This window comes from Eumetopias jubatus, unplaced genomic scaffold, assembly GCF_037043125.1.
Source record: "Eumetopias jubatus isolate StellerSeaLion01/CBP00866 unplaced genomic scaffold, mEumJub1_p1.0 scaffold_16, whole genome shotgun sequence".
NCBI lineage: Eukaryota > Metazoa > Chordata > Mammalia > Carnivora > Otariidae > Eumetopias > Eumetopias jubatus.
Genome location: NW_028274822.1, coordinates 43,903,488 through 43,921,678, shown reverse-complemented (window position 1 = coordinate 43,921,678; position 18,191 = coordinate 43,903,488). Strand labels below are relative to the sequence as shown.

The window sequence follows — 18,191 nt, the reverse complement described above, 5'->3', positions numbered from 1 at the left end:
GATCTTTGTTAGAGTTACTGCCTGTACTTTTTAACATAGACACTAGTAACAAAAGTTAAACTGGAAATAATAAAAGCATATAAATAGTAAAGAACCAGGTAATAGGCAGTCAGATTAAAATCTGATGAGTTCTTTTGATAAAGGGATTACTCCCTCATACTACTGGAAATCTCAAAATGAGGTGAAATGACGCACTGTCACAAAGAACCACCTGCTCCTACAGGGGGACACATGACCTGGTGTAAGGACACACGTCTTCAAAAGTGGCTGGCATTCTCAGTTTCATTCTTGATACAACTCAGATTATGAGTATTAGCATCAAAGATGAGTTCACTTGGAAAAAAAGCCTAAAAGACATTTCTCCACCCAAAACAACAGCAAAGTAAAGTGTCCATAAAAGGAACCTCATCCACACTGAAGGAGAAATAACAGATGAAGGGGACAGTGACTTTCTCTTCCAAGTGAACAAATTCCAACGAGAGTCATCTATAAAAAATTCAACAAGGAACAACTGAAGAAATAAACCTGAAACTCCTACAGAGACATGATTCAAAACACAAAGTTACTGAAGGCCTCCCCCACCCAAAAAATAATAGTGCTCAATTTGCAAATGTAATGAATTTGCCATAATGGATTCACCTTTGTTCTATGTTCTATCAGTTTAGGGGACAACCATTTACTGACATAAAAGTCCTCAAGATGAAACAGAGACTTTGTGGCAACTTTGATGTGCTTAAAAAGATATATGCATTCTTGAAAACAGATTATTCTTTACTTTTTGCTAAAGTTAATGAAATTCATTTTTCAGCAGGAACGTGAAACAGTAGTAACTGGGGTGATCTAAATCCCTTGTTATTTATACCTTCATACATCTACCATAGGTCTTTCCTCCATTGCCTGATGTTAAGAAATCTTATTTAAGAAAATCATAGGCCATGAACTGAAATATAGTCTTAACATGTCTCTTCAAGTTGCTGTAGGCTGAAACTCATCAACCCCTTTTTGGTCATTTAACAATTTAAAACGTGTGTGTGTGTATGGTTTACCCCATCGATTTGGCGGCTTATGTCATCTAAAACTTATAGATGTTATTGCACACCCTTTGTTCAAATGAGGATTTAAAGTAAGTACTGGGCATTGATTTCTAAAGCTACTATGTGTTTGGGTTACCAGTGGGGTCTCCAGATGATGTTGAAACGAGGGCCTTTTTGAAAAAAGAATCAACTTACAGGTCTAACATTTGAGTTCAAAAATCAATTTTACAAGTGCAAGATGGTAAGCAGTTCATCTGAAAAACACCCAGGAGTTTTAGTTAACCACAGTCTTAACAGGAGCCAACAGAATCATGCAGCAGGTAACAATGCCAAGTCCACCTTGGGCTGTGCTGGGAAGGGCCGCATCCACATCAAAGGCAAGAACGCCTCTGAGGCATGGGTAGGACACAGAAGGAATGAGTTCAGCAGTGGAGGGAACCTCAGTTTCCTCTACTGAAAGAAAAGAGTCGACCAGAATGCTCAAACACCACTGAGGAAACCACATGAAACCACGTGAAGTTCAGCCTGTGGCAGACCAGATTTAAGGAGCCGAGGTGATTGTGTTCAGGTATGTGAAGGATCTCTACATGGTAGGTTCCTACCACAGGGGTTTCATCTGTCTTGTTGACCACCGCTGCCTGCTCCTTGAAAAAGGCTTGACATAGGAAAAATGCTCAAAAATACTTGTTGAATGAAAAATGATGAAATGAATGACCTCAGAGCATAAGAGAATATACTTGCTGTTCTGTATGGTGCCAAAAAATGAGACAGGCACCAGTGGGTAAAAATTTTAGGAACATATGCTCCTGTTAAACTTTTTAAGAAACCACTTTTTAACAGTTAGAGCTCTCCAAAGATGGAGCAGACTTTGTAAAGGAGTGATCTCCTCCTCATCTGGGGGGAGGGAGCAGCAGTGGTATTCTTGCAGAAACTGGATAACCATCTGTCAAGGATGCTACAGCAATGAAAACACTGTTTACATCATCGAACACCACAAGGGTTTCATTTTTATCCTATCTGCCATTTCTGTAGAGCAAACCTTCTGCTGACATGAAATCATCAAGCTGAAATGAAGGATTTTAAACCATTTTAGGAGTGACTCAACAAAATGTGTTAGAGTGGTTCCCAAATGCAGGTACATAAAAACATCTGTGGAGCTTGTCATAAATACAGGTTTCTAAGTTCCACTTGATCTCCTTTCTCTAGTCTACTCCATGACATTGTCTTAGCAATTAGCTCCTCTCTTCAGCACCATCATCTCCCCCCACCCCCCACTGGAGTCTGTGCCTCATCATCGTGCAAACCTATCATTTCCTTTCTTTAAAAAATATCCTCGATTAACCCCGCTTCTCTCTTCAACCACCACCCAACTTCTCTTCTTCCTTTTAATGGAAAACTCAATCTGTATCCAGCTTCTCTCCTCCACCTGACTGTTGAACACACCCAAAATCAAAGACACCAGTTACTCCAAGTTGCAGAATCAATGGTGAATTTCCAGCCCTCATCCTAGTTGATCCTTCACACTAGCATCTGGCACAGATGATCATGCCCTCCGTTTAACACATTTCCTCACATCCCTTCAGAGATGCCATACCTTACTGATTTTTATCCTACCTCCCTGGTCACTCTCAGTCTCCAGTTCTCCTGACTTCCTAACACTGGAGTGCTCAAATTCTTGATACAAAACCACTTCTTTACTTTTGTTGGTTTTCCTCCTCTTCACACTGGGCTCCTTAGTGACTTCAGCCTGGGTCCTGGTTCTACTTACTGTCTATACATTTAGTACTTCCCATTCTGCAGCCCAGCCTACTCCACCGAACCCTAAACCTATATTCAAATGTCCCTTTGACATCTCTGATATTCTTCTCCACAGATTCAAACCAAGTTCTTGATCTTCCCCATCACAGTGACTAACATCTCAGCATTCAGACAAAATTATCAAAGTTGTCCTTGACTCTATTTACACACCACCCATCCAAGCCATCAAATCTCATCAGCTCTATTGTCAAAACAGATTCAGAGAATAAACGAGGACTTCTATCTGACACCACATACAAAAGTTGACTCAAAATGGGTCCATGACCTACACATAAGAACTAAAACCATAAAAATCTTTGAAGAAAACAATGGAGAAATAAAGACCTTGGATTCTGCAATGGATTCTTAAGATATGACACCAAAAGCAAGAGCAACAAGAGAAAAAAAAATAGATAAACTGGACTTCATCAAAGTTAAAAACTTTTGTGCATAAATGGACATTGCCAAGAAGGTGAAAAGACAACCTTGAGAATGGGAGAAAATGTTTGCCAATCATGTATCTGTTAAGGGACTAATATCCAGAATATATAAGGAACTCTGACAACTGAAAGATAAAAAACAAACAATCCAATTTAAAAATGGGCAAAAGACTTGAACAGACATTCCTCCAGAGAAGAGACACAAGGACACATATAAAAAGCTATTCAATATCAGCAGTCATTAGGGAAATGCAAACCAAAACCACAAAGAGGTACCACTTCGCCCACACTAGGATGGCTACAGTCAAAATAAATGGAAAATCACAAGTTTTGATGAGGATGTGGAGAAATTGGAATCCTTGTATATTGCCACTGGGCATGCAAAATGGTGCAGCTGTTGTGCAAAACATTTTGGCAGTTCCTCAAAAAGTTAAAAGCAGAATTACCATAAGACCCTTCAATTCTACTCCCAGGTATATATCCAAAAGAACTGAAAACAGGTACTCAAAAAGTCTAGGTATACGCACATTCGTACTAGCTCTATTCACAATAGCCAAGAGGTGAAAACATCCCAAATGTTCATCAACCAATGAATGAGTAAATAGTTTACAAACAAATTGTAAACCATATACATATTTACATACATACAGTGGAGTAGTTTTTGGCGATAATAAGGAATGAAGTACTGACACAGGCTACAATGTGGATGAACCTCCAAAACATGACACTACATGAAAGAAGCCAGATACAAGAGGTTTATGAGACTGGGTGGGGGAAGAAGATTTGGGAGAAAATGCTTAATGGATAAGGGGTTTTATTTTGAAGTGATGAAAATGATTTGAAACTATACAGAGGTGGTGGTTGTAAAACACTGAAATGTACTAAATTCCATTGAATGGTTCACTACAAAATGGTTAAGTTTATGTTATGTGAATTTCACATCAATAAATTATTTTTAAAAATATTCAGAATCCAACCTCTTCTCCTACCTCTACTGCTTTGGTCCAAGCCACCATCTTCTCTTACCAACATTATCACTAGTGTCCTAAGTGTTCTCCTTATCCCCTCTTATCTCCTTTGGTTTTTCTCAACACAACCGCCAGAATGATGCTATCTTGTCAGTCAGATCATGTCTTTCATCTGCTGAAGACCCTCTAATTAATAGCTTTTTACTTCCTCAAAGTAAAAGCCGAAGTCCTTACAGTGGTCTACAAGGCCCCACACAGTGTGGCCCATTACTGCTCTAACCCGACTACTCTGCCCCCTTCTCTCTACACCGATCACACCAGACTCCTTGCTGTTCCTCCAACATTCCAAACACACTCCAGCCTCAGGGCCCTTGCACTTGATGTTTGCTCTATTTTGAATGCTCTTCCCCTAGATATTTCTGGCTCTTGGACCATCTCTTCCAACATCAGTTCTTACTCAAATATCTCCTCTGCAGTGATGCCTCCCCTAAGCATCTTATTTGAACGGCAGAATGACACATTCTCCCTGTTTCCCTTCCCTGCATTATTTTTTTCCATAGCATTTACACCGTCTAACATACAGTAAATTTTACGTATTTACTATGTCTATTTTCTATTCCCCACTAGATGTTTACTAGAGAATCCAAGGGACAATGAAAAAGGGCCTCTCTGGATCATAGAAGGACAGATTTTAAACCACTTGGGTGCCTGCTTGCTAATATGTTTGCCTATGTGAACTGTGACTTACTTTCTTTAACACAGACCTGGTTGCAAGTTTGTGAGAGAGCAGGCCTCACCTACTCCAAATCACTGAAGGCTATAAATAACTGTAAAAGGACTAAAAAAAAAAAAGAAAAAGAAAAAAAGTGACCGCTCAAACTGGCTTATCTTGGTTTGCAGCATTGCTTTAAGACAGATGGACCTAAAATACATCAAAAGGGACATAAAAAATTCCAAGTATTAAATAAAGTCTAAATGAGATGATGAAAACAAGAATGAAATTTCTTAGTTCTTATGTTGATCTTATTACATACTTAATTGCTCTTAAAAAAAACTGCCACGTGGTATTAAAACAAGGTCTCCACCCCTGAGAATCCCACAGGGCTGCATTTCATATGTAACTCCTTAGAGCTCATAATAATATCCAAGAGAACAATCCCAGCACCTAGTGCCTTCTCCCACAGTCCCTGGAAATTATAAAGTTCAAGTGGCTAGCCAACTTTAAATATAAGATGTTTATAAACCTACCTTTCAAATATTTAAAAACACACATTCAATACCAAAAACAATATGTGTCAAAATTTTAAAAAAATTAAAACAAAGCCAAGGTTTTCACAACAATTCCAATCACAAGCCTCTAATGCAGCAAGCTACTTAAAATAAAGATGGCTTCCCAATTCAGTAACACATACACAAAAGTACTCATATTATTAAAAAACCAGTGCAGTTGTAAAGTCCTGCTAAACTAATAAAAAATATTTTCATACTGTCATCTAAAGATACCATACACTACTGCTTCCCCAGAGCTTGTTAATGCAGACAAGCCTCAATCAGTAAGTAAACTAATCTAAATCAAATTCCTTCCAGTTGAAAATAATCATCATGTCCTGCCCAGAGTTGGTGAGTATAAATGGATTACTGAAAATATTCTTGGTAATTGCAGGTTGCTATTTATGTTGACCAGAGTTGGAGGAGTTTACTTAGTGAAATGTCTAAGCATGCAGACCACCAATGTGCAACACACAGGAAAATCACTCTTGACATCCACACGAAAAACAGCCTGGATCCTCTCTGCAATGTCACGGTGTGGTTGTTATTTTATAGTGTCAGATGCACTGCTGGTGACAAAATGCAAATTTATGATTGCAGTTATTTTATTTTCAGGTAATATGCTACCACTAGATTTTCTAGTTCAGTGGAGTAGAAGTTAAATACTAAAGACTAAATATTATTTTGCAAAGCCCTTAATTTTGCTGCTTATAAGCAAGTAGGCACAAAATATGAATGGTGACAATAATTGAAATGTCTTTTTTAATTACAGGGAGCTTTGGTTGCCTCACAGTCACCAATTCCCAAATATATCTAGAAACACACAAGTCATGGTGTGAAGTGGGAATAAAAAAGACTAGCTCTAAGATGAACTTGTCACAAGACACCCGGCCAGTTAGGCTAGCTCTCATTAGCTCTCACTCTTCCCTGGGTTATCCCATAATGTTTTGTTTTGTTTTTTAATCATTGTCATCATTGGAATTAAATTAGGAATCAGAAAACCTGGGTTCTAACTCCAGATCTGCAGCTAACCATCTAAAGAACTGTATAATCACAGGAAAAGCCTATAATCTCTCTGAGCTCCAATTTGCTCATCTGTAAAATGAGGGGGGGTTGTGATAAATGCTTTTAAATCAGAACAGAAAAATGCAAGGTAAAAATGAGTACCTCAACAATATTACAATTGATCCTAACTTATAAAAGCAAACACAGAGAATACCACCGGATAAGAAAGGAATGTTTTTCACTGGAGGGGAAAGAGAAAAATGAAAAATATTACAAAATTAAAGGGTCATGAGGATGTAGAAAAGAACTAATATACGTTTAGCCTTGGAAGGAAGCGTTCTACAAAAATGTAAAAAAAAAAAAATACGGTCAATAGCCTACGTTCCCTTTGGCCTAGTAATTCCACTTTTGAGTATAAATCCCCCTAAAAAATATCCCTGAAGAAAAAAATCAAAGTTCTCTCAAAAAGCATGTCCATAGAAGCACTCATAGGAGAGAAAAATTGGGAACAACCTGGAAATGCAAAAAGAGAGGCCCAGTTAAGTAAAAATCTGGTTTTGCTAACAAAATGGAACAAAGGTCTACATGGCCATTTTTTAATACTGAACTATTCTTAAAAGAGTGGAAATATTCAACATGGTATCACATGAAATGTAAAGGCTAATCACAAAATGCATTTGTCTTCTTTATTATTTTACAGAAGACGTACTGATGACAACTGGAAGAGAAACTGGAGGGACAGAACTAGCTCATTGGGTCTCTTCTTTCTACGAAATTCATCACAACAACAACAAAAAAAAAAGTGCAGATGGGAGGAAAGGATGCTCTCCACACTACAGACCAGCTTTGATATTTTTATGCTTCTTCCATTTAGTGCTTCACTAACATGACCAATACCAACTTAGATCTCCATCTAATGCTTAATGGTCTCCAAGCACTTTCACAAAGATTATGGTGCTTTATTGTTTGAAAAATAATCAGCATGCATGACACCTCTACACCAAAATGTCAAAGTTTGGCACAAGGACTAGTGTGCCAGGGATGTAATCTACGAGACCATACTATACATATGGTTGGACTCCCCTCTCCCCAAACATCATCAATGAGAAATCAGAGGAAGCATCAAGAATCAGGAGCTATGATTTCAGTAGGCTTTTGCGCTCTACTGTAAACTTTAATACAGTAGAACTTGCCATGAGGCAAATGCCTTAGAGAATTGTTGTATATATCTTATGTACAATTACTTCTTTCCTTAAACACCATAAATCACAAAACTTGACAAAAGTGGGCCTAGCAATAGATCCCTTCCAGATGTAGTACATGCAAGGTAAATGAGCTTACTGCAAGGCACAGAATTCATGAACAGAGTCACGGCATGGCATTTGGGTTCAGTGTATAGATGAACCTTTGGGTTATTTATCCTACTAAGAACTCCAAAAAGATGTAAGAGGTAAAAATGTAGAATCCTTCTACATAACAGTTCTCTAAAGGAAACATAACTGGTGACAACCCTCTTGTAAAAAATGGCTATTTCACAAAAGCCTGTGTAAGTTTTCTTCCTCACCCAAAAACTTTTTTTCTACTAACCAATATTTTGAGCTTTATGTTTTAAGCTTTCAGATACTGGTGTCCCTTCACAAATTCTATGAATGACAAAGAGAAAAGTAATGGTGTGGCATGAGAGAAATAGTTGGGAAAAAAAAAAAGCTTAAAGATAAAGAAGGTAACAACTGGGCGTACCATAGCATGTAAGTTCTATGGGAGATTATGATACACACTTCTTTCAATGATGGCAAAAGCACAAAGTCAAAAGCAGCTTCAATCTTTCACTTTTATAACTCTAGCAAAATCCCAGCTTCTAGGTTATACTAAAAAGACCCTGGCAAGCAACTATGCCCAATTTCTACTCTTACTGGCATTATCTACTAATTAGAAAACAGGCTTTCATTTGCAAAACCATTCAACGTGCCAGTGTACTTCATCTTAAATCCGTGGTCTCTAAAGACAGACCGTGTGTTGATTTGTAACCAGAATATTTCAACAAGCTTTTAGGAAAAGAGACTGGGAGAAAGACTTATCCATTTAAAATTGAATCTCAGAAATAAATTGCAAATATGCAACAAATTCCACTGACATTTTTTTTCTCGGAGTTATTCTAGAGAAGCGTCATCAATACATTTTTTTTTCTAGTATTCAAATAATATTTACTGGTCACACAGGTCCTAGGATACCATATGATAATTCATAGATTTAAAAAAAAAATGACAAACATGCAGAAGAACTCCAAGACTCAAAATCTACACTTGTTATTTGATTTGATATAACCTCTATCATGTCAACCATTACCCACTAGATGAGCAATTCAGTGTGGAGACAGACTAATTTAACATTTACTCATTAAAATACCATGTAATAAGGCAAGGACAGAAAGATGTCTTCAAAAAAAATCAACTTCAGAAAGAATACATAGGTGTAAGCAAATCACAATTAGAATAGAAATGAAAATAAAATGATTAATCTTGCACTAAAGAACCTTAGTAGCTAAGAGGCCATTTACATTTCAAAGTCCTCTGTCTATGGTCTTCTTAAATATTATACCACTAAGGTTTGTCAGTGCTGCAGAGACACTTCAATTAAGGCTGTGTGGTAGAACCCTGTGTAAATTAATTAGTTGAGGCTGCACGGATTTTCTAAAAGGAGCGCTCTAAAACAGGCTTAGAGTTATGCACGATTTGTGGGGAATAACAATTTAAATACAACTCACTAATCAATTCTTCTTGCTTTCACATTTCAACGACATTTTGTGTAATGATAAATAAGTCCATGAAAATACTACTAACCAAAATTTTATTTGCTTTCAATTAGAGATAAAGGAAGGGGCTCTCAATTTTGCTTAGGCTACTCAAAATTTTATTTCAGATTTTATCTAGACGTTTTGGCATGATTACTACAATGAACTTGATCCACATTTAAATAGGAGAGGTGTCTATGTGCAAAACTCACATATGTCAACAGATAAATAAGGTATCTAATAATTTCTGTAAACAATGTTATAACAAAAATATGAATCTCATGCTCCTGCCTCAAGGTTTAATCTGCTAAGTCCTTTATGATAATTTAGCTAAATATTAAAGTTTGATGTGTTTTATCAAAGATAATATCATAGTAATTTCTTTGTTTCTTTAATTCAAAATACTAAGTGGATTTTTGCTGTAAATAATTTCTAAAACCTTTAGAATCTGATTTTTGGCAAACATCCTTCAAAATAAGTAAAATGTGTTCAGAAAAACTGTAAAAATTAATTACATAATGGTTTCTACTATAAATTAAAAATGGAAGAAATCTGAAGTTTTCAAGAGATTATGAGCCTTCCAGTTATGGACATAAGAGATTCATAAACTCTTCTGTAATCCTAAAATAAAGTCCCTACAGTCTCATTATAGTGATTGTGAAAAATTCATACTTGTTATACAGTAGAGATGATTTTGAGACTTTTTAATAGCTAATTTGTTTCACGAGAATAGACACTGTGTGTACAAATATATCTTTTGAGATAGTACCATTGAGAAGAGGCTGTCCTTCATGCACATCCTGTGATAAGACTGCACTGTAAACATCTTCAGGAAATCCAGTCTTGCATAATGCGATTTCACCAGAAGCCTCTACAGACGCCTGCAACACAAGAAAAAATGTGTGCAATGATTGCTACCTCCTTCAACGGAGAAACATTCCACTTGGCATAAAGCCTCAATTTTTCAGCTATCTTGTACAAACAACCCCTTTGTTTCCGAACGGTTACAATTAGAACGTAGAGGGCAAAGGGTTAATCTTTTTGATAACTGGAGTAGAAGAAACAAATCCCAATTGTCTTGTCCAGTAAAATCCAAATAATACACATTCTAGGTTCTTCTAAAGACTGCACATTTCCATTAAAATGAGCATTGTGACGGAAGAATTATCAAGTGGATCTGGGGGGAGGGAGGCAGCCCAACTAGTTTTTAGTCTCCACAAATCACCATCGCCAACTTAACTTTTCAAGAAAAACGTATACATTAAGTATATAGAGTTTTACATTCTCATCCCATTCTCTGGCTATGAAGTTTGTTTCGATATACCCGGTTCATTAAAAGACAAAACTACAATAGACTTCCTGCACAGTATAGAGTATTTTGTACCAAGTAAAACCAATCAATCAAAAGTCTGTATGTCTCTAACCTGGAGGGCAGGGACACGTTAAAAATACAAATGAAGATTAATACAATTATGTTTCCTTTTTATACTTAAAAATTAGGAAGTCTCTCTTGCCATCTTCATCTCTATTATCACACATGCAGCTACCTACCCAGTGTGGTTACAACTCAGTCATACCACGTGCTGTGCACTTACCCCTCCAAGTCAGTTTCCCTGTGTCTTCTGGCCCTACTGACATCATCAGAGCACTCAACAGAACTCGTGCAGCGTTTACATTAAACATGACGGGGATCCATATACAGGAGGAGGAAGAGAGGACACGGGCTGCCAGAGGGATCGAAGTAGCTGCAGGATGAGCATTAGGTACAATCTACACTGATGAGAATCAGAAATTGGGAGGGAGGAGGAAGGGGAGTCCCAGAAAGAGAGAGACCTGAAAGCAGGTGTCAAAGCAAAACCGCACAGCTTCACAATTAAAGGCACACCTGGATTCTGCATGAGAAGTTGTGCAAATACTAAAGTTATAAAAATCCATGCTAATCTAATATTTAAGTTGTTCTTTTTGGATCTGGGAAAATAAAGAAAAAAGTCCATTTGAACTTTGTTAAATATTACACAGTCTTTAATCTGAAAAAAAAAAAGTATTAGGAGCAACACTGAGAGAAGAGTTCAGACCCTTCAAATTTGCAAACAGTTTTAAGTCTGTTATGTGCAAGAAAGGACTTGTATCAGGTCAAGGGTCTGGAGCAACCAACCCGCTCATACAGGTGTTTGTGGACGCTGGTACAGGCACATCTGGAATGCAGATGGGAAAATTCAAGTAAAGATGAATGTGGATATATCCTAGCCTACGTGCTAGGTATATTCCTGTGGAAACTCTCCTGTGCGTGCTCCAGTCATATGTGAGGGTATGTTCACATGCCCACCGCCCCACGGTTATAACAGCAAAACCTGAAGACTACCTAAACAGCCATCAAAATTTTCACATTGCCCAAAACAGTAACACTCTACAGCATTAGAATGGAAGAACTGGAGCCACATTTATCCACAGGGTTACATCTCCAAACAGGCAGTCAGTTTCTTTAACTTCCATGTGAGACTGCAAGAGAAATTTAATTCTAAATCAACCTAGAGACTATTCTTCTTAGGCAAGTTCAGAAATCTATTTATGCAACACTCCAAACTCAGATCAGAGACAAAGCACTCTGTAGCATGAATCTTGAAGAAAAAGAAAAATTAAAAGCATGATTGAGGACTCCATTTCTATACATAAAGTTTAATATAAAAGATGTATAGTTACTGACACTTATGAAGCAAGAATATAAAAATGTACAAGGTGGTGATAAACACGGAACCAAGGACAGGGGATACCCCCAGGGTGGCTGGGTAAGATAGGAAAGGCCTCAGGAAGGGTCATACAGGCAGGCGGCTTTGATTTTATTTGTAATAATTCATTTCTTTCAGTAAAATGTGGATATATGCACAGGAATACGGGCGCAGATTATATTATTCCTTATTTATCCTGTATGCTCTATTATTTCATAATAAGAAAGAGAAAACATTAGGGGCTAAGCGAGAAGTAAGGAGTAGTGCTTCCAACACCCATCAAGTTTGCAACACTGGATGCTATTTTGATTCCTGCCAGATGGAAATATCCAGGCACTTGTACTTTACCAGGCCTGGCAAAGAGCAGGCACTCAATAAGGAAAAGATTTTGCTTTTAGCTAACCAAAACAACTGAAGGGAACTCCCGGGTTCACCAGATAAAATGGACCAGTATGTTGTAACTCTGTGTCCCACTGACGGGTCCGAAGTCGGCCTACTCCCCTCTGCAGGAGGAGGCCGCGGCAGCGTTCCGACGGAGGACACGTGAAAGCAGGGCTCTGGGGGGGCAGCAGGGCAGAGGCAACCAATGGTCAACACGCAGTCAACAAGGGTCACAGTCCCACATGGCCGTTCAGGTTAGGCCAGCGTGCAGTTGGATAGGCACCCAGGGACCTGTAAGTCTAAAGACTAGAGGAACACCGTCACCTTTTCTTGAGCTCCATGGCTACTGTCTTGTTTTCCAGTGGATCTGCCCTAAGGTGGGAGAAGCAGCAACAACAGGCTCCTCATTCAAACCCACAGGAATGGAATTTCGGGGCAGAATAAAGTCCATGGATGTTCACTTCTGAGTTTCCGTCTCCATCTTATTTCAGAGAAGGGAGTTTCTGTCCTCAACATGTTACCCTTTCTTTGCTCAACCTCTCTGCTCAGCTTCCTCATCTAGGAAAAGGGGCCCACCTGCATAAGGTGGCTGTGAGAATTTCTGCAACCATGTTTGTATAGCATATCTCTAACAAATACTGGCAACCAATATTAAATACCCACGGGGGTCATATATTACTTTATGAGATTTTCATACTCATTTTTTTAAGATTTTATTTATTTGAGAGAGAGAGAGAGAGAGAGCATAAGCAGGGGGAGGGTCAGATGGAGAGGGGGAAGCAGACTGCCCACTGAGCTGAGCCGGAGGCAGACGCTTAACCCACTGAGCCACCCAGGTACTCCTTCATACTCATTTTAAACAGCTAAAACTTTTCTAAATTCTTCTTCCCCAAGACAAAATGGATTCAAAACATAACATGCTGTTATTCTATAATGTGTTTTCTTAAAAATAGGCTCCAAAAATTATTAAATTTATGGACACATTTTTGGTTGTTGCAACTGGGGACAAGGGTGCTACTGGCCTTTAGTGGCTGAAGGCCAGGGTTGCTGCTAATCACCACACAACACACAGGACAGAGAATGATCCAGCCCAAAATGTCAATAGGGTCAAGAGTGAGACACTCTGTTCTTTGGCAACCCATAAAAACTGGGTGTCCATCTACCCTTTAACCCCCTCCCCCCCAGCAGTGGGAAGTTCACTGTCTTTGCAAACCATCCTCCATACTCTTATTGGGACATCCTCGTTTTCAGAAAACCAGAACCGTGCCCCTGTGGCTTGCTCCAACATCAAGAGATCACTCTGCCGGACCCAAGATGAGGCTCCAAAAGTTCAAAGAGAGAAACTTTCCCCTCAAAATGTACTCTGTGGTACAAGAAGGCAGCTGTGAATCACATGCATTTTCCTAATATTTGAACAAGATAGGGGTCAGCAAACATTTTTCTATAAGGGGCCAGAGAGTAAATATTTGAGGTTCGACAAGCCATAGTAACTGTTGAAATGACTGAACTCTGCTGTTGCAATGCCAAAGCTGTAATAGACAATGGGAAAGGAATGAACTCGGCTCTATTCATTCAAATAAAACTTCATTTATAGACACTGAAATGTGAATTTCATTTAATTTTCGAGTGGCAAAAGTATTCTTCTTCTTTTGATTTTCTATAAGCATGTGAAAAACATTCTTGGCCATACAAAAATGGGCATTAGGGCTGTAGTCCGCGATCCCTGGAATGGTGTGTTAAAATTTATAAAACATTACTATCTCACCTGATTCTCACAAGAGCCCCTTGGGGGTGTGTGTGTGAAATTATCCTCATTTTACAAATGAGCAAACAGGTGCTCACTCAGAGGAGGGGTAAAATACTCAAGACCTCACAACCAGGAAGAGGAAGAGGCAAGATGCTAACCCTACACTCTTTCCAGGTAGAACAAATAATTACAACACAATTCTTTCCAGAAACTTGTACTGAGTATCCATTTGCCAATGGAAACAAAACCAGACATCCTCACTGCCTTTAAGAAGTTCAAGGCTTAATGTGAGTGCAAAATAAAGAAGTGATTGCAACAGAAAGTGACGACCAGGAGGCAGAGACCAATAGAACCCAGGGCAGGGGCCCGAGGGCCTCCCACGCAGAACTCAGGAGGAGCCCGGCAGTGTGGGGTGGTGGGAAGCCATCCCAGGAGGTCACTGTTGAGCTGGAACAAGGCGGCAAGAAACAGCATTCTGCCTGGAGAATTACAATGAGTTCAGTGTCACTGGAGTCCAAGAAGCAAGGCAGGAAGTCAAAAGTTGAGGATGGAGAGTTAGACAGGGTTAGATCATAAATGGTTAGGGGCTTGGGGTTATCCTGTTGGCTATGGGGAGTCAGGCACAGATTAAGCACAGGCAGACTGCATTTGATAGAGAAGTCTCTGATGCTTTGTGGGAAAATGGGGGGGAGGGCAGTGACAGTGACAGCCACAGTACAAGTCAGGACACGAACTTGAATCGGACAGGGGCTGCAGGAATGAGGAAGAGGCAGATTGTATCAGGAAGCAGTTAAAACTGATAGGCTTAGGGAGGGCAGGGATTCTTGCAGGGATGGAGGAAGGGAAGGATGCTCTCCCCCACGTTTCCAGCTGAGTGACTGTGAACTTGGGTGGCACAAACTAAGAAAGATAATCGCAGAATTATAACACCAGGAACAAAGTGCTAAAGAAGCAGAAAGAATGGGATGATAAATCTGCCTGTAGAAATCAAAGAAGACTCCATAGCCGAAGTGACATTTAGGCTCTGTCTTTAAAGATGATTAAAAACTTGCCCGGAGAAAGAGGAGGAAGTGGAAAAGGGCATTCCAGGCAAAAGGTGCAGCGTAGACAAAGGCTTGTTGATTTACATTGAGCTTGTAGTCAACCCAAACAACCCTGATCTTTTTTACCAGGAAACTATTCATGGCTTCCAGTATCTTTGCTGCTGATTTGGGGCCCCAAGGGGCAGCAATTTACATGTAACCTTCCCAGATTGGATCGTGATAAATTAATAATTCCACCTAGATATAGTCATTCAGCACCCCCAGCTCTCTGCATCAAGAAAGCTTGAGACACGCCAATGTCTTCATAAAGATGTTACTCAGATACTAAAGACAGGGTGTGACACGTGCCCAGACATCACCCTTCCCTCCAACCCCTAGCCCTAAGGCGGGCTTTTAAGAGGGGGTATCTGATGGGGCGCGTGGGTGGCTCAGTCGGTTAAGCATTTGCCTTGGGCTCAGGTCATGATCCCAGGGTCCTGGGATGGAGTCCCGCATCGGGCTCCCTGCTCAGCAAGGTGTCTGTTTCTCCCTCTGCCTGAAGCTCCCCCTGCTTGTGCTCTCTCTGTCTCTCTGACAAATAGGGGCTATCGGCTGAGTGGTGCAGAAGCTCAGACTTTCAAAAGTGCCAGACTTCCCGAGTTTGAATACGGCCCCATCCCTTACCGTCTGTGAGACTTCAGAGACGTCACAGTTCCCTGTCTGGATGATATGTACAATAAAGACAGCACCCACTCACTGGGCTGGGTGAGGATTAAATGAGATCACATGTGTACAGCCCTTGGGATAGTGTGTGGCACGTGGTTATCCAATGCATCAGCTGTCAGTAATAGTATTAACACTATGATGACAGCATGTCTCCTACAGCTCAGCAGTTCCCAAACTTGCTCCAGCATAGCAAGGAATCTGGAACACTGGCCTATAATCCAGATTCCTGGATCTAAATCACGAATCACTAAAACAGAATTTCAAGACATGTGGTAGATAAACTGGTACACTTAACAAGCGCCCACACAGCATGCGGTGGCCACACATCCAGTACCCATCTCTCTCCTGAAACTTCTCTGGACTCCAGGCATAGCATACCTGTGTGCCCTAGCCTCCAAGTCTAAGAACCTAGCAACAAAAAGCAATAAAGAAACAATTATTTTTCCCGCTTTTAACAATCCCATGAGGTCTCCTAGCTACCGTGTACATGTGAAAATTAAAATCTGCAAGCCATCCTTTTGTAATTACTGGTTCCAGAATTTTGCCCCAGGTCGGCATGGGCTTTCTATTCTTTTCTCTGAAAACTACGCTTTCTTGATTTTGTTTTTGGCCTTGCTCTTAATCGGGCATGCTCCCATCCCTGATCCGTTAGTGATTCTCCTCATCTCCACAATTCTTCCAAGATTACAAGCAGGCAGCAAAAGTCCGCTTGGCCCACTAGGATGAAATTCATGCTGGCCAGAGGAGCTGAACTCATTCAGAGCTGCCCCGCGCCCTCAAACAATCAGTTCACCTATCTTGAGTTTCAATTTCCTCTTACAAGTATTTGCTCTACTCTTCCCAGGCTGAAGATCGACCTCCTTGTCTAGAAAGGACAAAAGTGTAATAGGAGTTGAGGAGTACTGCTTGCCTGTTAGTATTAGTCTATCTGTTCTGGTCCTGAACTCGCAATGACGTCACTTTTGTTCCCATTAAAATGTCTTCCGTAGTCTCAATACTGTGAGCTTTCAAGCCCCGAGTCCACTACTCTTTCAGGTCCCCATTATCCCCAAGAATCCCCCGTGATTCTTTTTTATAGTCCTCCTCAGTCACTGGCTCCGCTTTCCAATTTCCTCCAAGTCACTGATGGGGCGCGTGGGTGGCTAAATCCAAGCTTTTAAATATTCCACTGAAGCCACAGTAGATGTTCAATCTCCTCCCCTCTCCATCTTCTTCCCAATCAAGATTATCTATGATTATTGGCTAAGAATTTCACATCAGAAAGCAGCCCAAAGCTAATGGAATCTTTATCTTTTCTTTGTGGCTCCGAAGACTGCCTAACTGAAACCTAGGCTCTCTTGCTTATCAAATTTAATCAATTGGATGTTTTCCCCCAAAGCATCAATCTCTTCATTTTTTTCCCCTTCCAGATACTCTAAGGTCAGAATCGAGTAACAATTTAAGTTCCGTGAAGTAGATTATCTAATGCAGTCATCAAAGCTGGAAACTTCCTTTTTCTTTTGGTTTGTCTCTTACTTTTTATGGAAATAAAGGCAGTAATGTACATAGTGGTTAAGATTCAGGGCTCTGGAGCAAACCTGCTTAGGTTTAAACCCTGTCTCCACTGCCTGTGTGACCTGTGTGAGCTTAACAAGCTACAGAAGTTCACCTGGACCTCGGCTTTTTCTTCTATACAAATACGGACTGTTACTACCACTAATAGAGTACCAGCCTCACGGGACTGCTGTGAGCAGACAGAGGGCTTAAAGAGAATACCTGATCCACCACAAGACAAGGGGTAGCTATTATTATGATATTGTTGTTGTTATTATGAGACGTTTATTGCTTTGCTACATGATTACCTGAGAAATATTTTTAAAGCATTTTATGAAGTAGGAATTCTGGAAAAAGAGAGAGAGAGAGAGAGAGAAAACAACAACAAAATGACAAAAATTCATTCGTGTGCAAAAGAAAACAAATGGAATTCTTTCCCCGATATGTGTTTGTGGGGTGGGAGTGGGCAGGGTTGGGAAAGGATGGGAGACAACTATGGTAACACTTTTATTACGTGGTTAGGTCCTCCCATTCTATATGCAAAAATAAACAACCAGCGAAGACATTTTTTAAGGGGTTAGTGGGGTACATGGTAATACAATAATGGACTATTCAGGACCAAGCGTGCATGACTAATTTTTTATTTTTTAATCCAATTTATCACCAGACGATTACATTTGCCAGATTCTCTACATTTCACAGGATTCCATCCTGATGTTGGAGGCTACGTTAAGAAGATTAGTCAAGAGCTG

General features: G+C 39.8%; 1 protein-coding gene across 1 annotated transcript in view; it reads right to left on the bottom strand.

The window, feature by feature from the left end:
• CDH2 (cadherin 2) overlaps nt 1-18,191 on the bottom strand; it is a 207,039-nt gene that overhangs the window by 168,725 nt on the left and 20,123 nt on the right. The window contains exon 2 of the mRNA XM_028098388.2: nt 10,074-10,185. Coding sequence (XP_027954189.1) covers nt 10,074-10,185 — 112 coding nt within the window. The remainder of the gene's footprint in view (nt 1-10,073; nt 10,186-18,191) is intronic.